Genomic DNA, 25,096 nt, shown 5'->3' with positions numbered 1-25,096 from the left:
CCAGCCAGCATTGTTCTAGTTACTGAGGACTGCTGCCAAATGATGAGTAGATGCTATGGTGCTGGGAAGGTTTAGCAGCTGCATTACACATTGGTTCGGACACATACAGAGTATTGTGCACAGTTCTGGTCGCCGTGTTATAGGAAGAGTGCAAAGGCGTTGGAGAGGGTGGAGGAGGTTCACCAGGATGTAGCCTGGTGACAGGGCCCCACGAAAACAGATGGCTGGAAGCTAGTTTCATTCGAGTACTTGCCTTTATTTGTCATTCCAGGAGGGTGGAGAAAGGAAGGAGAGCACAACTCACATGTGCCATTGTGCAGCTGTGGTAGTTTTGCAAAGTGGTCGGTATTCACTTTTTCCCCAGAAACCACGATCCAGGTTTGATACCTGGATGGAGGTTTCCTGCCATTTAAATCGAGCATCCCATTGAGCATCCAGTTCATTCACTGAGGGGGGCTGTCACTATTAATCTGGCCCCTCCGATACCAATGTCCCTTTATATGAGAGACAGACACAAAATGCTGGAGTAACTCAACGGGTCAGGCTGCAACTCTGGAGAAAATGGGTAGGTGATGTTTTCGGTCAGGATGTTTCTTCATACTTAATATATATGATTCTCTCTGTATGAGGTTTGTCTGATGCAAGAATATGAATACTAAACACTGGCTTATAACACGATATCACATCACCTTCCCAGATCAAAGCTCAATCCCCCTCCCTCCCTCTCTCTCTCTCTCCCTCTCTCTCTCTCTCTCCCTCTCTCCTCCTCTCCCTCTCTCTCTCTCTCTCCCTCTCTCCCTCTCTCCCTCTCTCCCTCTCTCCCTCCCCGTGAAGTAAAAGCCAAACGTATGAGACCAAAAGAATTTAATGTTTCAGGGGAAGTATTTGACACCTGATTGAGCATACACATTGGACGTTGATCGTTCCTCTGCTGCATCCAACCTACCCATCCCGTATGGCATCTACGATCCAGTCAATAAAGTAAGATGTCCGCACGTAAACTCCTGGCTTCATCGCCCTTGCGCAACCGAGGCCCCACGAGGTCACTCCTTGGATAATGTACCTGCCTTTGGCATCTGGGCAAACCAAAGGCCCTCCACTGTCACCCTAGGAAACACCGAAAGCCAGCAATGAGATGACAGGGCTCATGGCTTAACCTCATAGATAGGATGAATGCATAGATTATTTTGCCCGGTGTAGGGCAATCAAATGCAAGATGACATAGGCTTATGGTTAAAGGGGCCAGATTTAATAGGAATCTTAAGGGCAACTTTTTCACACAGAGGGTGGTGAGCATATAGAATGAACTGGCGAGGAGGTAATTGAGGTAGATACTATAACATCATTTAAAAGATACGTGGATAGGTTTTGTATGGAAAAGATTTAGAGGGATGTGGGCCAAACGGCCATGGGCAAATGGGACCAACTTAGATGGGATCAGTATGGACAAGTTGGGCCAAAGGGCCTGTTTCCGTGCTGAATGAGTTTAACACTCTAATACACCTTTCAGATGAAGGTTTACACATTTATGTGCCTTCCTAAAAGTTTCACCACCCCAGGCAGCATGTTCCAGGCACTCACCACACTGTGTTAAAATATTTGCCCCACACATCTCCTTTAAACTTTGCCCCTCTCACCTTAAAATTACGCCCTCTAGTATTTGATATTTCCATCCAGCGAAAAAGATTCTGACTGTCTACCCAATCTATGCCTCTCATAATTTTATATACTTCTATAAGGTCTCCCCTCAAACTCCGGCTTCCTAAAGAAATCAAGCAAAGTTTGTCCAACCTCTCCCTGTAGCTAATACTCTCCGAAGCAGGCCACCATTCTGGTATACCTCCTTTGCAACCTTTTCAATGCCTCACATCCTTCCTCATTAGGAAGGATATCACGACTTCCGGTGGCTGCTATGAAGCAGTGAAGGCAGCTGCACTGAGCTCTCCTCCAGACAAATCGCGTTTAAAGTCGACTCCCATGCCAGGAACGAGTTAAAAATTCTTATCAGGTTTGCTGAACGTCAAGGGTACTGACTCCATCAAACGATACTGGTGGTTTTGGGATTTAAAACGATCTTATCATAAAAACTGGATGAGAAAGAGAAGAGGTCAGAGAGGACCCAAGAAAACTACAATCAGTCTCCAGCTCCAAAAAGCTCTGGATGAGCTTGAAACTACCCCTGAACTCTCGTCTGAAAGTTTGGAAGAGGAGCTGGAACCTCAACAACCTACAAGCGATATGGCTGCGAGAAGTGATACAAAGGAGAAAGAAATGAAAAGCTGGGAAGAAACGGTAAGAGCTAATATTCTTAAAGAGATTAGTAAAGATCTTCAGCAGCAATTGGCCAAAATGAATTCTACAATTCAGAATAACTTCTCCACTATGGAGGGCAATCTTTCTATGAAAATTGATAAGAGCTGTGGCGAAGTAAAAGAGCTTTATGTAGCTCTGAAGCAACAGTTTAAAGATTTGGAGTCCAGCACAGCGAAGGAAATGGAAAGTATGCGGAGAGAGTACAACAACAAACATGACATCCTGCTGAAGCAATTAACAGACACGGAAAAATTGATGGAAGAAATGGAGGGTGAGATGGAACAGATGAGCCAAGAGATAACAGGTCTGAAAAAACAACACGATACGAATTGGCAGTTAACAAATAAATTGAATGAGAAATGTCAAGATTTAGAGGCCAGGTCTAGGAGACAAAATCTGAGACTTGTAGGAATTAAAGAGGGTGCCGAACACGGCCTTCAAATGCGTGATTTTATTACTAATCTACTTAAAGATGTTTTCAAACTTCCTGAAAAACCAAAGATAGATCTGGCTCATCGAGTGGGTCGCCTCCAAAAACACGATAATGCTAAACCAAGGCAAATTATTGTAAAGTTTCTAGATATTTCAACTGTGGAAACTCTATTAAAGAAGATAAAATATGGAGAAAATCTTACATTCGCTGATAATATCGTAAGATTCTACAGGGATTACCCTCGGGAAATTCTGGCAAAAAGACGCGAGTTTAAAACTGCATGCAGTGTTTTATATGGACATTCTGAAGTTCGTTATGGCGTGATCTATCCAGCAAAAATGCTAATTACTTTTAAGGGCAAGCAACGCTCATTTACCGACCCGGACGCTGCCTGCAAATACGCCGAGGAGATTTTAAACAAAATTCAATCAGGATCAGATTAATTGACATTTTGTCTGGAAACCGTTTTTTCTGTTCAAATTAAACCACTCGAAACCTTCAGACATTTACCAGACAGTCTTATCTGCAAAGAATGTGCTATTTAATAACACGGGCCGAACTAATCTTCTGAACTGAAAGCACATAGGAACTCTCAAGGTTGCAAGCACATCACCAAATTCTGAAGCACGGAGAACTATGAGACTGTCGCCTTTTGAAATGGCTATGATAAGAGGCATCTGTTTCACACTATATGACCTATTATTTACACATATAACTAACTAACTAATTAACCAATTACGCACAATATACTCAACCAACGTTAAAGGCGTAATGTCCTATACTAACACGATTAACTATATAGCAAGAAGGGTGGGGGAGGTTAGACATATATTTTAATTACTAAATACTAATAATGAATTAACTAACATACAGGTAAATGAAAAGTGTAATTTTTGATGAGGTATTTTTACCCATCATTATTTTTATTTTAAGCTAAATATTCTACCTTCCCTTTTATTTTATTCTATTTTAAACTGCTCAGCGATGACCTGATATGATAATTTTGGTAACAATTAGAGGGAACCGACTAACGTTGGGTCAAATTCTAACAGGGGGATAGGGCCCAGTGCATAATTTCATCGACGGAGGTCAAATTTAAAACAAATCTAGCTACCTTAGGTGGCTTTTTTGTAATTTATCGCTTTTTTGATAAATTACATTCACTTTTTTTGTTTATTCACAATTATGTGTTGCATGATTTAATCATTTTTATGTACACTTTATTTTATGTTTTTCTCTTCCCCTCAAGTATGTTTAATAATGTCAGGAGATGTAGAACTACTGTAGAAATTATGAAAGACAACTCTGGATTCGGGATTCTGAGGTACTTGGCTGCATCACATGAAGCATACAGTCTGGTAATAATAGCCAATGCAAGATAATAGTCGAATAAATACCGGAGGTCTCACCTTCTGTAGTTGGAACATCAGAGGTGCGAATGAGCCAATTAAAAGAGGTAAAATTATGGCACAATTAAAATCATTAAATATGGATATTGCGTTCCTACAAGAGACACATTTGAAACAACAAACTCAGATTAGATTAAGGGCAAATTGGATAGGTCAAACCTATTACTCCTCATTCACCTCTAAAGCAAGAGGCACGGCCATTATAATTCGGAAGGGCATACCTTTTAAATTAAAGAATTCCATATCTGATAAAGAGGGAAGATATGTTATAGTCACAGGAGAAATTTACAATACACCATTAACTATGATAAATATTTACGCGCCTAATTTTGATAACCCACAATTTTTTAGGAAATTAATAGATTTAATCGCAGAGCATAATTTTCAAAATATAATAATGGGGGGAGATTTCAATTGTGTTATAGATCCATATTTAGATAAATCAATAAAGCTAGGGAAGCGTCTTGTTAAAACCAAGACCTGTGAATTTTTAAATACTTTTTTTTTTTTTTTTTGTTTATTTTATTAGAAGTTAATACAGCACAAAACAGTACAGTGGCACCTAATTTTAGGTGCCAACTATGTAATACCGTAATCCATTCTATGTACAACCTCTAGTTTTATGTTATAAGAAAGAAGTAAGCAGAACAAGAAAAAGAAAGCAATAGAAAGGGGAAAAAGTGGAAAAATAGATGGTAGAGAGTAGAAAAACGTGAAGTGTGTATATAAAAAATAAAAAAAGGAAGAGAGAAAGAGGAAAGTAGAAATAGAAGAGAAGGCCCCTTAAAAGAGAATTTTTCAAATCTGTATTCGGAGATGTAGCTCTATCCGCGTCATGAACTGAAATCGGCAATCCTTACGGCACCGCTGCATCACATGATTCCAAAAAGTCGATGAAAGGAGACCAACTCTTTAAGAATTGGTCATATTTATCTATTAGTCGGAGTCTCATTTCTTCAAGGCGTGCTATGTCCATCATATTCCTAATCCACATTTTAACAGTTGGTGTGGTTGTATTTTTCCAAAATTTAAGTATTAATTTCTTTCCAATTATTAACCCATAATTAAAAAAAACATTTTGATCTTTATTTAAATTGGTATCTTCTCCTATTATTCCAAATATAATCCATTCCGTTTTGGGTTCTATTCTTGACTTGAAAATCTTTGTAAATATATCAAATATATCACTCCAAAATTTATTCAACTTTGTACATCCAACAAATGAGTGTGTTATATTAGCGTTTTGAAACAAACATTTATCGCATCTGGGAGAGACATTTGGATAAAATTTATTCAACCTCGTTTTTGAATAATATAGTCTATGTAATAATTTGAATTGAATTAAATTATGTCTTGCATTGATAGAACAGTTATGTGTATTCATCAAATATTTTTCCCATCTATCCTTCGAGATCTTTGTCATTAGCTCTTGTTCCCAATCTTCCCTTAATGCTTCTGTTGAGGGTGATTCTCTATTTAATATATTATTATAAAAGTATGATATTAATTTTTGTGAATCAGCCTTGATATTCATTGCTTCTTCTAAAGGATCTAAAAATATAGTTTGAAATCTATGTGTATGTTTCTTCATAAAGTCACATACCTGTATATATTTAAAATATTGATTATCCTTCATTTTAAATTTTAATTTTAATTGTTGAAATGATAACAGTTTGCCCACTTCATACATGTCCCCTACTTTCCTAATCCCCAGTCTATCCCATTGTTGATATGTGTTGTCGATGAGAGAAGGTTTGAATGCGGGGTTGTTCAATAGTGGGGTTAGTACTGATAAATTATTTAATTTCAGGGATGCTTTTATTTGTTTCCAAATTCTTATTATATTGTGAATAATTGGGTTTTTCTTATATATTATACTATTCAATTTTATCGGTGAGAGCAGGATCGTTCCTATATCGTGCGGATAGCACTCCTCTTTCTCCATTCTTATCCACTCCAACTGCTGAGTGGAACTATCTAGCCAGTATATTATGTTCTTAATATGCACTGCCCAGTAGTAATATATAAAGTTAGGTAATGATAAACCCCCCACTTCTTTAGATTTGCACAAATGCTTTCGTTGAATTCTATGTGTTCTGTAGTCCCATATAAAATTAATGATAGTGGAATCTAATTTTTTGAAAAAATATTTTGGAATATATATTGGGATTGCTTGAAACAAATATATTAATTGTGGTAAGAAAGTCATTTTTATAGCGTTAATTCTACCTATCAATGAGAGTGGAAGTGTTTTCCAAAATTTAATCGTATCATTCAGTTTATTTAATAGTGGTATAAAATTGGCACTAAATAATGATTTGTGTCTTCTCGTAATTTGAATACCCAGGTACTTGAATTTTTCTGTTGCAATTTTGAAGGGGAATTTTAGTAAATGTCTCGAATCCTGTGGTTTTAAAGACATAATTTCGCTTTTATTCCAATTAATTCTGTATCCTGAAAAAGAGCCGAATTCCTCAATTAGTGTTAATAAGGTGGGTATACTCGTTTGTGTATTAGTAATATATAAAAGGATATCATCAGCGTATAATGAAATTTTATTCTTTGAGTCCTTGCTGTTATATCCGTGAATATTCGGGTGATTTCTAATCCTTTCGGCCAGCGGTTCTATCATAAGGGCAAATAGCAATGGTGTTAAGGCACACCCTTGCCTATTACCCCTTGATAAGTAAAATTTTGGAGATAGCGTATTGTTGGTTAATATTCTTGCCGTAGGTCCATCATAAAGTAGTTTAATCCATCTGATAAAATTCTCTCCCATATTAAATTTTTGGAGTACCTTGTATAAATACTGCCATTCTACTTGATCAAATGCCTTCTCTGCATCCAACGTGACCACTGAGATATCTTCATTGTCCTTCTTATGAGAGTACATTATATTAAAAAGCCTTCTCAAATTATTAAATGATTGTCTTTTGGGTATAAATCCCGTTTGATCCGTATTTATTAAATTGTTAATATAATTATTTAGCCTTCTAGCTAGAATCTTTGCTAAAATTTTCTGATCCGTATTTAGGAGTGATATAGCTCTATAAGAACCAGGCTCATCTAAATCTTTATCTTTTTTTGGTATAAGCGTTATTGTTGCTTCTGCTAGGGTTTCTGGTAGTTTATTTTCAGTATAAGCCTGCGTGTATAAATTAAATAATCTTGGTACAATAGACTCCTGAATTTTATAAAAAAAGGAAGGATATCACACACACAATTTGGGACTTCATAATGCAGCTGCACAGGTGTGTGGTGAGACCATATAGTGTACCCTGTGTAGTTCTGGTCTCCTAGTTACAGGCAGGGTGTAAGTAAGTTAGAAAGGCTGCAGAAGAGATTTACCAGGATGTTACCGGGGCTTGTGGGCTTGAGTTACAGAGAGGGATTGGATACGTTGGGACTTTTCCTTTGGAGAAAGGAGATTACCTTATTGAGGGCATGGGTTTAAGATGAGTGGGACAAAGCTTAAAGCAGATGTGCAGGGCACGTTTTGTTTACACATGGAGTGGTGGGTGCCCTGAATGCTTCACCAGGAGGCAGATACAATGTGTAAGAGGCTTTTGGATAGGCACGTGGATATACAGGAAATGGAGGTATATCGATCTTGTACAGGCCGAGGAGATTAGTTTAACTGGTCATGGACATTGTAGGCTGAAGCGCCTGAAGCGCCTGTACTATGAAAAATGACACAAAGCACTGGAGTAGCTCAGCTGGTCAGGCAGCATCTCTGGAGAATATGGAGAGGTGATGTTTCGGTTCTCAATAATGGGATAAACTCAATGGATTTGTGAGGTCATTTTCTCCCATTATTCCTGGGAGGTTATTGCAGGTTGAGAGTTACCATTCAAACAAAACCACTGCTAGTGTGTAGGAAGGAACTGCAGATGCTAGTTTACATTGAAGATAGACACAAAATGCTAGAGTAACTCAGTGGCTCAGGCAGCATCTCTGGAGAAAAGGAATAGGTGACGTTTCAGTTCGAGACCATTCTTCAGACTGAGATTCAGGGGAGTGGGAAATTAGAGTTATGAAAAGGTACATGTCAAATCAGACCGGCACTGATGGTGAAGGAGCCCACAATCGTCCATTGTTGGCTGTGGAGTAAGTCATAACAAAGAGATACTGTACATACAGTGAAACTAACAAGACGACGAGGGTAGGAGAGGGATGGAGAGGTGGAAAGGCAGGGGTTTCTTGAAATTAGAGAAATCAATAATCATACCGCTGGATTGTAAGCTACCCGAGTAAAATATGAGGTGCTGTTCCTCCAATTTGTATGTGGCCGCAATCTGATAGTGGAGAAGGCCCAGGACAGAAAGGTCGGTATTGGAATGGAAAGGGGAGTTAAAATGTCTGGCAACGAGGAGATCGCGTAGGCGGACTGAACAAAGGTGTTCATTGAAACAATCGTCCAGTTTATGCTTGGTCTCGCCGACAAATAGGAGCCCACATCGGGATCACCGGATACAGTGGATGAGGTTGAAGGAGGTGCGTCAACCTCTGCCTCACCTGAAAGGACTGTCGGAGTTCCAGGATGGAGTTGAGGGAGGAGGTGTATGGACAGGTATTGCATCTCCTGTGGTGTTGGGGAAATTATGTTGGGACGGGATGGTTTGGAAGGGAAGGGATGAGGGAACCTCTTCCAGATTTGAACTCCTCCCTTGTTAATTCTAAATGTGTACTTCACATTTCAATCAATACATGGAACATTAATATTATTAAACATGGATCAGTCTGAAGACGGGCCTCGACCCGAAACCTCACCCATTCCTTCTTTCTAGAGATGCTGTCTGTCCCGCTGAGTTACTCCAGCATTTTGTGTCTACCTTCGATTTAAACCAGCATCTGCAATTCTTTCCTACACATGGAACATGATTAGTTGAATCACTTACAAAGTACCTTACACGTCAAATGGGAATGTGAATGTGACATTGCTGGAAGCTGTCCTACACCACAGGATAATTCACCTACCTGGCAACTGTCTGCCCCGCCGTCTATGTTCCCAGCACAAAGCTCGGTGGTCTTCACCATTCCGTTCAAGTATTCGGGCCGATTGCAGACTTTATTTTCGAACACAGGGAATCCTGCTTCTTTTAAAAACCCGTCACCATTGGTTCCTGTGCAGTCAGAATAAATGAACAACAGAGTGTCTACAGCTGGCATCCTTACGTTCAATGGCCAGAACTTATTACTGGCAGGGTTATGAATGTAAATTAGACATAAAATGGCCAGACCTCACTGAGGTGGCCCTGACGTCTTGGTTACTTCTTCACGACGACCGAGGAGGCCATTCAGTCTGGCTCCTGCGCATATGTCCTCCTATTCCACTGTAAACGTGAAACCTCAAATGCCCGTGAACTCCCCCCTGATTGTATTTGGTCCTGTGCCGGTGGGGGACAAGGCCAGTGGGCACAGGTAGACACAACGCCAGTAGAAGCAGGTCTGGGTCAGTGGAGATGGGGGGGGGTCAGGTGTCCATGCCAATGGGATAGTGCAAAGACCAGTGGAGATGAGTGGGTCATTTGCCCATGTCAACAGGAGGGTGCTAGGGCCAGTGGGGACTGCTGTCCCAGATCTTCCTATTAGTTCTCCCAGAATACTGGAACTCCAAATTGATTGCATAATTCCTCCTGGCATGTCCTTGTGCACATCTTTCCCAGAGTAGGGTAGCCTTTATTGATATGACCTATGGTATAGCATGGTAAAGTTGGTATATGTGGGATTGTATGGTATGGTGCGGTGTTGTATTGTATGGTATGTGTGGTGTGGTATGGTGTGGTGTGGTGTGGTGTGGTATGGTGTGGAATAATATGGTGTGGTGTGGTATGGTATGGTGTGGTATGGTGTGGTATGGTGTGGTATGGTATGGTGTGGTATGGTGTGGTGTGGTATGGTGTGGTATGGTGTGGTATGGTATGGTGTGGTATGGTGTGGTATGGTGTGGTATGGTGTGGTGTGGTATGGTGTGGTGTGGTATGGTGTGGTGTGGTATGGTGTGGTATGGTGTGGTATGGTATGTGTGGTATGGTGTGGTATGGTGTGGTGTGGTATGGTGTGGTGTGGTATGGTGTGGTGTGGTATGGTGTGGTATGGTGTGGTATGGTGTGGTATGGTATGGTGTGGTATGGTATGGTATGTGTGGTATGGTGTGGTATGGTGTGGTATGGTGTGGTATGGTGTGGTGTGGTGTGGTGTGGTGTGGTATGGTGTGGTATGGTGTGGTATGTATGGTGTGGTGTGGTGTGGTATGGTGTGGTGTGGAATAATATAGTGTGGAATAATATGGTGTGGTATCATAAGTTCATGAGAGATAGGAGCAGAATTAGGCCACTCGGCCCATCAAGTCTTCGCCATTCAATCATGGCTGATCTATCTCTCCCATCTAACCACTTTCTCCTGCCTTCTCCGCATAACCGTTGACACCCAGACTAATCAAGAATCTATCTATCTCTGCCTTAAAGATATCCATTGACAGCCTCCACAGATTCACCATCCTCTGACTAAAGAAATTCCTCCTCATCTCCTTCCTAAAGGAACTTTCTTTAATTCAGAGGCTAGACTTCTGGTCCAAGCCTCTCCCACTAGTGGAAACATCCTCTCCACATCCATTCTATAGAAGCCTTTCACTAATTGGTAAGTTTCAATGGGTTTCCCCGTCACCCTTCTAAACTCCAACGGGTATGGGCCTAGTGCAGTCAAACGCTCATCATATGTTAACCAACTAAGAAGGGTATCGACCCGAAACGTCGCCTATTCCTTCACTCCATAGATGCTGCCTCACCCGCTGAGTTCCTCCAGCATTTTTGTCTACCAACTAATTCCTGTGATCATTCTTGTAAACCTCCTCTAGACCCTCTCCAGAGCCAGCACATCCTTCTTCAGATATGGTGTCCAAAATTACTCACAATACTCCATATGCGGCCTGACCAGCACTTTATAGAGCCTCAGCATTACATCCCTGTTTTTGTATTCTAGCTCTATTGATATAAATGCTAGCATTGCGTTTGCCTTCCTTTCAACCGATTTGACTTGCAAATTAACCTTTTGGGAATCCTGCATCAGCACTTCCAAGTCCCTTTGCACCTCTCCTTTCTGGATGCTCTACCCATTTAGAAAATAATCTACGTCTTTATTCCTACTACCAAAATGCATGACTCCACACTTCGCTACACTATATTCCATCTGCCTCTTCTCTGCCTACTCTCCCAACATATCCAAGTTCTTTTGCAGAGTCCATGCTTTCTCTACACTACTTGCTCCTCCACCTATTTTCGTATCATTTGCAAACTTGGCCACAAAACCTTCAATTCCCTCATCCAAGTCATTAATGCACAATGCGAAGAGTAGTGGCCCCAGCACCGACCCCTGCAGAACTCTGCTAGTCACTGCAGCCAACCAGAAAAAAAACCCTTTATTGCCACTTTTTACCTTCTGCCATCCAGCCAACCTGCTATCCGTGCTAGCATGGTATCTGCCCTTTGATACCATGGGCTCTCATCTTCCCTAGCAGCCTCACGTATGATATGGCATGGTGTGGTATGGTATGTGTGGTGTGACATGGTGTGGTATGATGTGGCAATGTATGGTGTGTTATGGTATGGCTTGGCGTGACGTGGCATAGTTGGGTTTATTGTCAGATACACAAGTATGGTGGGGTACAGATACAATGAAAATCCTGCAGCAACATCACAGGAACATAGACTCAGACAGACACACAAAATCCAAATTATACATAAACTACGCCTAAAATTTCAACAACAAATTTATTTGGAGAGGGAGCAGAATAATATTACCAAGGTTAAGAGTTATTAGCTACAAGGAGAGGTTGGACAAACTTGGATTGTTCTCTCTGGAAGGTTAGAGGTTGAGGAGAGACCAAATAAAAGTATATAAAATGATGAGAGGCATAGATATGGTAGACAGTCAGAACCTTTCTCCCAGATTGGAAATGTCAAAGATTAAAGAGCATAGCTTTAAAGTTAGAGGGGCAAAGTTTAAAGGAGAAGTGCAGGGCAAGTTTTTTTACATGAGAGTGGTGGGTGCCTGGAATATGCTGCCTGAGGTGGTGGTGGAGGCAGATACAATAGTGACGTTTAAAAGACTTTTAGACAGGCAAGTGGATATGCAGGGAATGGAGGTATATGGATTACATGCAGGCAGAGGAGCCTAGTTTCATTTGACATCACGTTCGACATGGTCATTGTGGGCCAAGGGGCCTTGTCCCATGCTGTACTGTTCTATGTTCTATGAAACCAGGCCTTCATGAGGGAAAAAAGACAAGTGTGTGTTATTGTCATATTCCCCGGGAATGATATTCTTATTTCATGAGAGGCACAGAGACAAACAGCATGGAAACAGGCCCTTTGGCCCAACTTGCCCACACCGACCAACATATCCCATCTACAATAGTCCCACCTGCCTGCACATGGTCCATATCCCTCTAAACCTATCCTATCCATTTGCCTGTCTAATTGTTTCTTCAAAGTTGCTATAGTCCCTGCCTCAACCACCTCCTCTGGCAGCTCGTTCCATACACCTGCCACCCTTTGTGGAAAAAAGTTACCCCTCGGATTCCCATTAAATCTTTTCCCCTGCTCCTTTAACCTATGTCGTCTGGTTCCCGATTTCCCTACTCTGGGCAAAAAATGCTGTGCATCTACCCAATCTATTCCTCTCATGTTTTGTACATCTCTATAAGATCATACCTCATCCTCCCGTGCACCAAGGAATAGAGTCCCAGCCTGCTCAACCTTTCCCTATTGCTCAAATCCTCAAGCCCTGGCAGCATCCTTGTAAATCTTCTCTGCACCCTTTCCAACTTGACAACACTTTTTCTGTGACATGATGCCCTGAACTGAACACAATGCTCTAAATGCGGCTTCACCAACGTCTTATATAACTGCAATGTGACTTCCCAACTTCTATACTCAGTTCTCTGACTGATGAAGGCCAATGGGCCAAAAACATTTTTGACCACACCATCTACCTGTGACTCCACCTTCAAGGAACTATGTACCTTATTTACCGGCCTATGTACCAGAATTATAGGTCAGTGAGCCTAACATCTGTAGTTGGAAAGTTACTAGAGAATATTCTCAGGGATAGGTTATACAGGCATTTGGATGAGCAACAGCTGATTAGAGATAGTCAGCATGGTTTTGTACGTGGGAGGTCGTGTCTCACAGATCTGAGTTTTTTGAAGAGGTGACCAAAAAGGTCGATGAGGGCAGAGCTGTAGATGTTGTATACATGGATTTCAGTAAGGCATTCAACAAGTTACCGCATGGTAGGCTGCTCTGGAAGTTAGATCGCATGGGATCAAAGGATAGGTAGCTGAATGGATAGCAAATTGGCTTCATGGAAGGAGGCAGAGGGTGATGGTGGAAGGTTGCTTCTCGGACTGGAGGCCTGTGACTAGTGGTGTGCCTCAAGGGTGGTGGGTGGTGGGTGGGTGTATGGAACAAAAGGTTGTGGGTATATTGGACAAGCTGCCAGAGGAGGTAGTTGAGGCTGGGACTATCCCAACATTTAAGAAACCATTAGACAGGTACACAGTTAGGACAAGTTTGGAGGGATATGGACCAAGTGCAGGCAGGTGGGACATATAGCTGGCCGATTGTGGCTTGAACCGAAGGGCCTGTTTCCACTCTGTATCACTCTATAACTCTATGACCTGCACTCCTGAATCCTTCTGCTCTACAACAATACCCAGAGTCCTACCATTCACTGTGTAGTCTGCCCATGTCAGACTTTCCAAAATGCAATACCTCACATTTCTCTGCATTAAATTCAATAATCATTCCTCAGCCCACCTGGCCAACTGACCAGGAACCTGCTGCAATTTTGACATCCATTTTCACTATCTGCAATACCACCCATCATCGGCAAACTTGCTAATCTTGCCATGTACGTTCTCATCCAAATCATTGATATAGATGACAAACAGTAATAGGCCCAACACCGAATCCTGAGGCACACCACTAGTTACAGGCGAGTAGGGGAATCAAAAACCAGAGGACATAGGTTTAAAGTGAGAAGCGAAAGATTGAATAGGAACCCGAGGGGTAACTCTTTCACTCAGAGGGACATTTAAAATATACTTGGACAGATGCATGGAGAGGAAAGGTTTAAAGGGATACGGCCAAAACGCATGCAAATAGAAATAGCTTAGAATAGGTGTGTTACAATACTTACCTTCAGCGGCGTTGCAATTCTGCCACTGGCCGTGTGAGCGATTTTGGCGCCTTTGAGGGGGAGGGGGGGGGGGGGGGGGGGTTAAAACACATTTTCTTTCCTACCTTGTCCTGGATTATATTTGGTTGGAGTGCAAGCATTTGCTGAAGAATCGTTCTGACGGCCGTTCTGTGTATTTTTTTTTTTTAATCGCCCGACAAGTTAATCGCTGGGGTGATTTGAAAATCAGTTTCTAACGCCGACAACGGGGACGGATTTCATGTAGGTGACAGGTAAAAGAAAGCTGTCTATTTTTATGTATAAAAGTGGTCCTTAAGATGCCTTTAGTTCACATTTTAAGTTGCAAAACGGTGGTTTAGTCTCCATACCAACCGGCAGTGTTTTTCATGCCGTTATGGGGGTCTAAATCACTGCAAACCGCAACGTTCCAAATGGTCACGTTCCAGAAAAACCCACTCGCAAGATGATTTAAATGGCCATTGATTTACAGGTATTAAACATTAAATTCCTTCCATTTGGCCTATAAATCCATGACAATGAGATTTAAAAATTATGTTATATTGTGAAATCTTGTGTGAATGTTATTTGGACTCTTAGGCTATTTAAAAATGTTAATCTATTCTTAAGAAATTGATAGATGCTTAGATCAAGTAATTGAATTTTATAATTAGCTACAATTAGGTAACTAACTAATTATATGCTTTAATTTCAAGCCATCTAAGTAAGATTGTTTCATATTTGTTTCAGAATGCTTCAATCTATAATAACTGAACATTTCTTTTAGTTCGCTTAATTTTTAAGAAAGTTATGGCCATTTGACTGTCCTCGATCACAGTTTTTGTGTTAAGTCAGTGGAAAAGCAATAGGGAACAAGATGCTAATTTCCGAGTATGAAAATGGCCATAACTTTTTTAATACTTAAGATATGAAGTGAATTAGGTGACAAATTAAACTTATTTTTAAGTTTTATCTGATGGGATAAATTACACTTGATTTTTTGTAACATTGCTACTTAGAATGGTCGGCAAGAATGAGTTGGGCCAAAGGGCTTGTATGACTCTATGAATCTACAACTTTGAACTAACCATACTGTAATACAATAAATAATAAAGAGGCAAAATAAAGAGGAAAAACACCAGCCTGCAAACCCTTAGGATGGACTTTGAGGCACATTTGTACAGATTATACCTTTAGTTTCTCCCCAGCCAGTGACATAACATTCCACTCCACTCGATAAAATAAAGAACTTGTCAGGCAGGCAGACTATACTATCTCACTTTGTCGTTCAACCTTGCTGGCCTGAAACCAAAAGATGCATTTAGAATTATTAATTTATAACAGTCATGTGTTACAGTGAACACATTTTGTTTGCGGGCTATCCTACAGAACATACAATACTATACATGAGTATGATCAAGCCAAACACAAGCACAAAAGAATGTAGAAACAAGGAACTGTGAATGGTGGTTTACAAAAAAAGACACAAAGTGCTGGAGTAACTCAGTGGGTCAGGTAGCATCTCTGGAGAACATGGACATGTGATGTTTCAGGTCGGGAGTCAGTCCAAAGAAGGGTCCCAACCTGAAATGTCACCTCTCCATGTTCTCCAGAGATGTGCCTGACTTGCTGAGTTACTCAAGCATGTTGTGTCTTTTTTTTGTAGAAGTACACCAGATAGAGTAGAGAAAAATAATGGAGTGCAGGACATATTGTTTCAGCATCATAGCGTAACAGCTCCAGAGATAAATTCCAATGGATCAACTCTGGTGGTGAGAGGAGCGGCTCTATTATATGCACCACTGTGATAGAGAAAACAAAATGCCCGAGTGTCATCTGTGGCGGGAACAGACAGGCAGGACCCTTCGTTAGACTTCGTCACACATGCTAACCTCCATTCCATCGACTCCATTTACACCTCACGTTGCCTCGGCAAGGCCAGCAGCATAATCAAGGACGAGTCTCACCCAGTCACTCCCTTTTTTCCTCTCTCCCATCAGGCAAGAGGTACTGAAGTATGAAATGTTATGGGTTCAGGGACAGTTCCCTCCCAGCTGTTACTGAAACAACCCATTCAACATCTAGAGAGCAGTCCTGAGCTACCACCTACCTCAGTGGAGACCCGCAGACTATTTTTAATCAGATTTTACTGGACTTTATCTTGCACTAAACGTCAAGTCAAGTCAAGTTTATTTGTCACATACACATACGAGATGTGCAGTGAAATGAAAGTGGCAATGCTCGTGGACTTTTGTGCAAAAGACAAACAACCAAACAAACTATAAACACAACCAAACGTTATCCTCTTCATCATGTATCTGTACATTGTGGATGACTTGTTTGTAAGCATGTATTGTCTTTCCACTGGTGTGTGATTTGTCTGGTTAGCGCGCAACAAAAGTTTTTCTCCGCACACGGTATAATAAACTTAACTAAACTATAAGAGTTTGCCATAGTATCATGCTTGGCACAGACATTGCTGGCCTGTTCCTGTGCTGTTCTGTTCTATGTTCCATGTTCCCCGTTGTCATCTCCTTTCTCTTCCTTCGTACGTATATCTCGCAACCCTGAGACGCCATATATCATGTCTCATTCATATCCCCCCCTCCCCTCCCCCCTTTTCCAATGTCCATATCCCCTGCTCACCAACATCCCCCCCTCTGGCTTGTCATTTTACTCCTTCTTTCCTCATCTGTTTTCTTAAATTCTATGGTATGTTTTGAAAGGAAATGAAAATGAACAAATACCTTGTCAGCTTTAGCAAAGCAATGTCACTTATGCGATGTGAGACAATTTTACCAACTTCTTTGATTTGTCTTGAATTTTCCAAGGCTCTCTCTGTGTGTATTCCAAGATAGATCTTGAGGTCTGAAGGCCGACTAATCCTGAAATTATGGAAAATGTTGTCAATTTTTGCTACATTTACTTTTAAAACAGAAGTAATATAATTTGTTCATTCAACTGGTAACGCCTTTGCCTCGCACAACCAGAGGCCAGGTTTCGATCCTGACATCCGGTGCTGTCTGCATGGAATTTGCACAATTTCCCATAGTATGGTAAGTTATAATCTACAATTTGAGCTGGAGAAGGGTAAATCGGAAGTGTCCGTTTTACATTTGAACAAAGGGGACTATGGAGCCATGAGGGAGGAGCTGGCCAAAGTTAACTGGAAAGATATCCTAGCAGGGATGACAGTGGAACAACAATGGCAGGTATTTCTGGGAATAATACAGAAGGTGCAGGATCAGTTCATTCCAAAGAGGAAGAAAGATTCCAAGGGGAGTAAGGGGCGACCGTGGCTGACAAGGGAAGTCAGGGACAGTATAAAATTAAAGAGAAGAAGTATAACGTGGCAAAGATGAGCGGGAAGCAAGAGGATTGGGAAATGTTTAAAGAGCAACAGAAGATAACTAAGAAGGCAATACAGGGAGACAAGATGTGGTAAGAAGGTAAGCTCGCCAAGAATATAAAGGAGGATAGTAAAAGGTTCCATAGGTTTGTGGAGAGGAAAAAATTAGTTAAGGCCAAAGTTGCATCCTTGAAGACTGAAAAAGGTGAATTTATTATATGGAACAAGGAAATGGCAGATGAGTTGAACAGGTACTTTGGATCCATCTTCACTAAGGAGGACAGAAACAATCTTCCTGATGTACTAGTGGCCAGAGGATCTGGGGTGACGGAGGAACTGAAGGAAATCCACATTAGGCAGGAAATGGTGTTGGGTAGACTGATGGGACTGAAGGCTGATAAATCCCCAGGGCCTGATGGTCTGCATCCCAGGGTACTTAAGGAAGTGGCTCTAGAAATTGTGGATGCATTGGTGTTCATTTTCCAATGTTCAATAGATTCAGGATCAGTTCCTGTGGATTGGAGGGTAGCTAATGTTATCCCACTTTTTAAGAAAGGCAGGAGAGAGAAAACAGTGAATTATAGACCAGTTAGCCTGACATCGGTGGCGGGGAAGATGCTGGAGTCAATCATAAAAGATGAAATAGCCGCACATTTGGATAGCAGTAACAGGATCGGTCCAAGTCAGCATGGATTTACGAAGGAGAAATCATGCTTGTCTAATCTTCTGGAACTTTTTGAGGATGTAATTAGGGAAATGGACAAGAGAGAGCCAGTGGATGTAGTGTACCTGGACTTTCAGAAAGCATTTGATAAGGTCCCACATAGTGGGCAAAATTAGGGCACATGATATTGGGGGTAGAGTGCTGACATGGATAGAAAATTGGTTGGCAGACAGGAAACAAAGAGTAGGGATTAACGGGTCCCTTTCAGAATGGCAGGCAGTGACTAGTGGGGTACCGCAAGTATTTGCAATATACATCAATGATTTAGATGAAAGGATTCAAAGTAACATTAACAAATTTGCAGATGACACAAAGCTGGGTGACAGTTTGAACTGTGAGGAGGATGCTATGAGAATGCAGGGTGACTTGGAAAGGTTGGGTGAGTGGGCAGGTGCATGGCAGATGCAGTTTCATGTGGATAAATGTGAGGTTATCCACTTTGGTAGCAAAAGCAGGAAGGCAGATTATTATCTAAATGGTGTCAAGTTGGGAAAAGGGGACGTACAACGGGGTATGGGGGGCCTTGTTCATCAGTCAATGAAATTAGCATGCGGGTACAGCAGGCAGTGAAGAAAGCGAATGGCATGTTGACCTTCATAACAAGAGGAGTTGAGAATAGGAGCAAATAAGTCCTTCTGCAGTTGTACAGGGCCCCAGTTAAACCACACCTGGTGTATTGTGTACAGTTTTGGTTCCCTAATTTGAGGAAGAACATTCTTGTCATTGAGGAAGTGCAGCGTAGGTTTACAAGGTTAATTCCTGGGATGGCAGGACTGTCATATGCTAAGATAATGGAGCGGCTGGGCTTGTATACTCTGAAATTTAGAAGGATGAGAGGGAATGCAGAGAAGGTTCACCAGACTGATTCCTGGGATGTCAGGACTGTCTTATGAAGAAAGACTGGATAGACTTGGTTTATACTCTCTAGAATTTAGGAGATTGAGAGGGGATCTTATAGAAACTTACAAAATTCTTAGGGGGTTGGACAGGCTAGATGCAGGAAGATTGTTCCCGATGTTGGGGAAGTCCAGGACAAGGACAAGGGGTCACAGCTTGAGGATAAGGGGGAAATCCTTTAGAACCGAGATGAGGAGAACTTTTTTCACACAGAGAGTGGTGAATCTCTGGAACTCTCTGCCACAGAGGGTAGTTGAGGCCAGTTCATTGGCTATATTTAAGAGGGAGTTAGATGTGGCCCTTGTGGCCAAGGGGATCAGAGGGTATGGAGAGAAGGCAGATACGGGATACTGAGTTGGATGATCAGCCATGATCATATTGAATGGCGGTGCAGGCTCGAAGGGCCGAATGGCCTACTCCTGCACCTAATTTCTATGTTTCTATGTTTCTATGAATCTTAGAATGCTAGAGGCAGGAAACATGTTACCGATGCTGGGGGAGTCCAGAACCAGGGGGCACAGTTTAAGAGTAAGGGGTAAGCCATTTAGAACGGAGATAAGGAAACACTTTTTCACACAGAGAGTTGTGAGTGTGTGGAATTCTTTGCCTCAGAGGGCGGTGGAGGCTGATTCTCTGGATACTTTCAAGAGAAAGCTAGATAGGGCTCTTAAAGATAGCGGAGTCAGGAGATATGGGGAGAAGGCAGGAACGGGGTGCTGATTGTGGATGATCAGCCATGATCACATTGAATGGCGGTGCTGGCTCGAAGGGCTTCGGTTTCTTCCCAGATCCCAAAGACGTGCGGCTTTGTAGGTCATTTGGGCCTCTGTAAATTGCCCCTAGTGTGTGAGGAATGAGAAGTAGGAATGAGAAAGTGGGATAACATGAAACTAGTGTGAACAGTCGCCGTGGACTTGGTAGGCTGAAGGGATTGTTTCCATGCTGTGTCTTTCAATCAATTAATCAAAAACCATCAGCAGGTCAGAAGGCATCTGTGGAGGGAATGGACAGGCAGAGTTTTGGGTCTGGACCCTTGTTCAGACTGCTGAGATCCTCCAGCATTTGTGTTTTGCTCAAGATTCCACCATCTGTAGTCACTTGTATCTCCAAGCTAACCACGTTGGATGAAGCAGGCACATAACATTCATAGGTTAAGATTTAGAGTCACAAGACACAAGGAACTGCAGATGCTGGAGTCATGAGCAAAACACAAAGTGCAGTCGGAACACAAAGTACTGGCAACACAGTGGCACAGCTGTGCAGATGCTACTTCACAGTGCCAGGGGTCTGGCCACATTTTCGCTTTGACAGCATGGGTTTGCTCCAGGTGCTTCGGTTTCCTCCCACATCCCAAAGACATACGGATTTGTAGGTTAATTAGCCTCTGTAAATTGCCCCCACTTGTGTGTGGGAAGTGGATGTGAAAGTGGGATAGCATAGATTTAGTGTGAACGGGTGATCGCTGGTCGTCGTGGACTCGGTGGGTCGAAGGGCCTGTTTCCCCACTATCTCTAAACTAAACTAAACTCAACTCAACCTAACGGGTCAGGCAGTATCTGTGGAGGAAATGGACAGGCGACATTTTGGGTCGGCACCCTTCTTCAGAGGGCACAGAAAGTATTCCGTACATGATGTTTACATTTTCAGATTCGTGGATGTAATGCTTCACTCCCTTACCGATCCAGGCAGTGCTTGGCAGTGAGAACCCACTGGGGATGAATGAGACTTCCTCCGCAGAAATGCTGACCAAACCTGTTTGAAACAAGGACATTTTGTTTTACTAATGTAACACCAGTTGATTAATAAGGATATGGTTATAGAGGCTTATAAAATAAATATGAATGCAAATAATGTTAAATATTCACCTTATTTTACCTTTTCCTTATTCGAATTCACCAACATGACTACTGCTCCTCCCCCAGGCAGTTCTACTTGTTCAGCGTTCTCAAAACCCACTCCTATTTTGAACAGTGCTATTACATTTGCCCTTTGATGTCTCAGTTACAAGACTCTCCAGTATAAATGAAGTCCCACATGCAGCACACCACAGACTCTCAGCTAAACCCCATCCGAGGCCAAATTCCCCGTCTCCAGTCCCACCCACTGTGCTGCCACAGAAACCTGTAAATTTATCTGGAAAAGACTTCACATCATATTGGGGAAAGGCTCCTACCTTGTGCGGATGCTCACTTGCCAAGGCCAGGAGTGTGGTTTAGATATGCAGCCGCCAACAATTCGTCCAAAGCATTTTTTGGGTTCAATGCTAGGTAATCCACACTCATTAGGAAGTTCTGGTAATGCAGAATGAACAATATCGCAACCATATAAGTTCCTCTTTTCTACATTTTCGCTGTTTGAAGGTGCCCAGAAAACTCACAAAATCATGAAGAAAGCTCATAAATGCCTCAACTTCCTTAGAAGATTGAGGAGATTTAGTACGTTGAGGAACACTCTATAGTTCTTCTATGGGCGTATGGTGGAAAGCATGCTGACTGGTTGCATCATGGCATAATTCGGCATTATGAATACCCAGGAACGAAGGAGACTACAAAGTGTGATGGACACTGTCCAGTCCATCATGGGTACTGACTGCCCCACCATTGACAGGTACTACAGGAAGTGCTATCCCCAGGATGGAAATGTTGACGATGATAGGACATACAGTAGCTTTAAAGTGAGAGGAGCAAAGTTTAAAGGAGATATGCCGGGCAATTTTCTCACATGGAACATGGTGGACACCTGGAATGTGCTTCCAGGGGTGGTGACGGAGGGAGATACGATACTAGGATTAGGCTCAGGAGGCTTTTGGATAGGCACATAGATTAGCGTTGTTACAAATTCCTGCCATCAGTGGCGTTCTAGATCTGCCCACTTCCCATGCGTGCGATTCGAGAAACTGTGTGGGAGGTGAGTAAAATGCAGGTTTTTATTGGTTGTCGGGGAGGGATTTCCTTGTACGACAAGCTGATGAGGAAATTTTGTTCTGTCATCTCGTTCGCGTTTTTAAAAAAAATCGCTGGATGAAAGTCGGGCCCAACTTCAACGCCTTCAAAATCACAGATCGCATGTTCAGGACAAAACAAAAGATATGTACTGTAGGACACTTATTTAACATCTTATCTGGTTTTTGGTGTAATTTCATTATAATCTGATGATGCGAATATGTTATTTAGGCCCTGTCCCATGACTCTGAATGTGAGCAAAATCATGGCAGCGGCCACAATCCAATCTCTGTATCATAATCCGCTAGCATCCACTCTCAAGATAATCAAATTCATTATCTCTTGCATAATCATGACATAAGGATATCTAAATTATCTTGATTTTGCGTTGTTTATCCATGATCAATATTTTCCTACTAAATATCTGACTAAAAACTTCCACAGTACATAGTTTTTAGTCAAATATTAGGTATGAAAATATTGATCATGGATAGACAATTACACAAAATATAGATAATTTTACTATTCTTATGACATGATTGTGCAAAAAAAATTGATTTTAATTATCTTGACAGTGGATGCTTGTGGATTTTTAACACATGTCTGTGTAAAACGGCCCTTGCCTGCTGCAGTGTTATAAACCAACAGAGTAAAATTTATGGGAATTAAACATTTAATTCCTTCAAGTTGGCATAGAAATTCATGACAAAGTGAGATTTAAAAATCATGTTGTATTGTGAATTCTTGTGCGAATGGGATCAGCTTGTTATTTGGATACTTCGACTATTTAACATTTTATTTTCAGCCTTTTCTTAAGAATGGAATAGATGTTTAGATCTAGTAATTGAATTTAGATTAATTTAATTGATTTGATAATACTGATGAATATGAATTTTTTGTAGGGTATTTACTATTTGTTTTAATGTTTGACGTGTTAGGCATTTTGTTGAACAACATAATTTCAACTTTTTTTCTGCAAATAAAAACTTGTTTCTACTGAATGCTGTTCAGTGGGTTTTTTTCTTTACATTTTTCAGATGCTTCCAAAGAAGAAATGTAAAATTGTCAATCCAAATGCTCAGCTTGACATAGCTGGAGCTCACCTTGAAGTGTATTTCTATGTCATGCCCGAGTCTAAGAGGGATCTTAAAAATGGACACATCTTATGCTTGTATACCTCGTTTGGAAAAAGTCAGTCTGAATGGGAAAGTAGTGGGCAGAAAAGCATGCCATGCGTGGTTTGAAGAGCAAAAACTTGCAGTTTACAATGCTAAAATTGAAAAGTTGAGGAAAAACAAGGTGTACCGGGTTGCTTATTGGTTGCAGTCTGAGGAATATGATGATGCTACTGATTATGATATGCCGATCTACCAGCTAGCAGCTGATCTTCTCCATGAAGACTTGGTCTTTCGCTAGAAATTGTAATTTATTTACCTGTCTGTTACGGACATACAGCATATAATACAATAATATTAAAGTTCTGATCTTGAGAATATCACATTTTTGAATTTTCAAGGCAGTCTGGGTGTTTATTACTATTTCCGTCACAACAGTTAATTTTGTAATTAGCTACTTAATTAGGTAATTAACTAATTATATACTTTAATTTCAGGTCATCCAAGTAAGATGTATAATATTTGCTTCAGAATGCTTCAATCTATAATAACTGAAAATTTCATTCAGTTCTCTTAATTTTTAATAAAATTGTGGGGTTTTATGTTAATTGACTGTCCTCGATCACAGCTTTTGTGTTAAGTTAATGGAAAAGCAATTGGGAACAAGATGCTAATTGCCGAATATTAAAATGACCATACCTTTTTTAATACTGAAGATATGAAAGTGAATTAGGTATCAAGTTGAAGTTCTTTTTATGCTTTATCTGATGGGATGAATTACAGGCTTGACTTTTAACATCTCAAAATGTTGTAACATGGCATGGAGGAGTATGGATCACGTGCAGGCAATGGAGATTAGTTTATCTTGGCATTATGTTGAGCACAGACATTGTGGTGCAGAGGGCCTATTCCTATGAGATACTGTTCTATGTTTCATAAGTAATTCATGCACATAGAATTACAGCTTAACATAAATTATGATGGGTGCACAGAGTTAGTCCAGAAATAGAATTTACCGCAAGGTCGAATATCATCGCAATAGTCGTATCTTTTCTTTGGATCTGTTGTGTAACACCATGGACCGTTGAGATCACTGTCTGGGTTTCGGCAATACTGTATTAAAACAAGACTGTTTTAGTTAAGCAGTGACAAAACCTTGCATTTATATAATGAAGCAATGCAGTTAAAAACATTTAAAGCTGCCTCATTATGTATTGAACTTAGGTGCCGGAACCAGGTGAAGAGGTACTAAGGGAGGTGATCAGAAGTTTAGTCAAAGAGATAGAGTCCTAAATGATACTAAGAGAGAAGAGATATATAGGCATAGAGGTCAAGATCCGAGGGATTCTGCCCAATTCCGAAGCAAAGGAAAACACAAAGTACTGGAGTAACTCAGCGGGTCAGGCAGCACCTCTGGAGGTTATGGATAGGTAATGTTTCGGGTCAGGACCCTTCTTCAGTCTTAAGAAGGATCCAACCCAAAATGTTGCCGATCCATGTTCTCCAGGGATGCACCTGATCTACTAAGTTATTCCAACATTTTGTATTTTCTTTTGTAAAGTGGCATCTGCATTCTTTCTGATGCAAAGGAAATGTGCAAAGAGGCAGGAAGTGAAGGAGCATCTCACTGCGAGTGTTGAGTTGGATAAACCTGGATTGTTTTCTCTGGAACTTTGGAGGCTGAGGGGTGATCTGATAAAAGTACATCAAATTATGA

The 25,096-nt window shown here is 41.2% G+C and overlaps 1 protein-coding gene across 1 annotated transcript in view; it reads right to left on the bottom strand.

Annotated features, from left to right (window-relative positions):
* Window positions 1-847: 847 nt before the first annotated feature.
* plg (plasminogen) overlaps window positions 848-25,096 on the bottom strand; it is a 50,026-nt gene continuing 25,777 nt past the window's right edge. The window contains 8 exon segments of the mRNA XM_055639436.1: window positions 848-1,107; window positions 9,133-9,278; window positions 15,544-15,625; window positions 15,627-15,654; window positions 17,100-17,237; window positions 21,000-21,074; window positions 21,496-21,613; window positions 24,396-24,492. Coding sequence (XP_055495411.1) covers window positions 943-1,107; window positions 9,133-9,278; window positions 15,544-15,625; window positions 15,627-15,654; window positions 17,100-17,237; window positions 21,000-21,074; window positions 21,496-21,613; window positions 24,396-24,492 — 849 coding nt within the window. The 3' untranslated portion in view covers window positions 848-942.

The sequence above is a fragment of the Leucoraja erinacea genome, chromosome 8 (assembly GCF_028641065.1).
Source record: "Leucoraja erinacea ecotype New England chromosome 8, Leri_hhj_1, whole genome shotgun sequence".
NCBI lineage: Eukaryota > Metazoa > Chordata > Chondrichthyes > Rajiformes > Rajidae > Leucoraja > Leucoraja erinaceus.
This window is presented reverse-complemented; position numbering and strand designations above follow the sequence as displayed.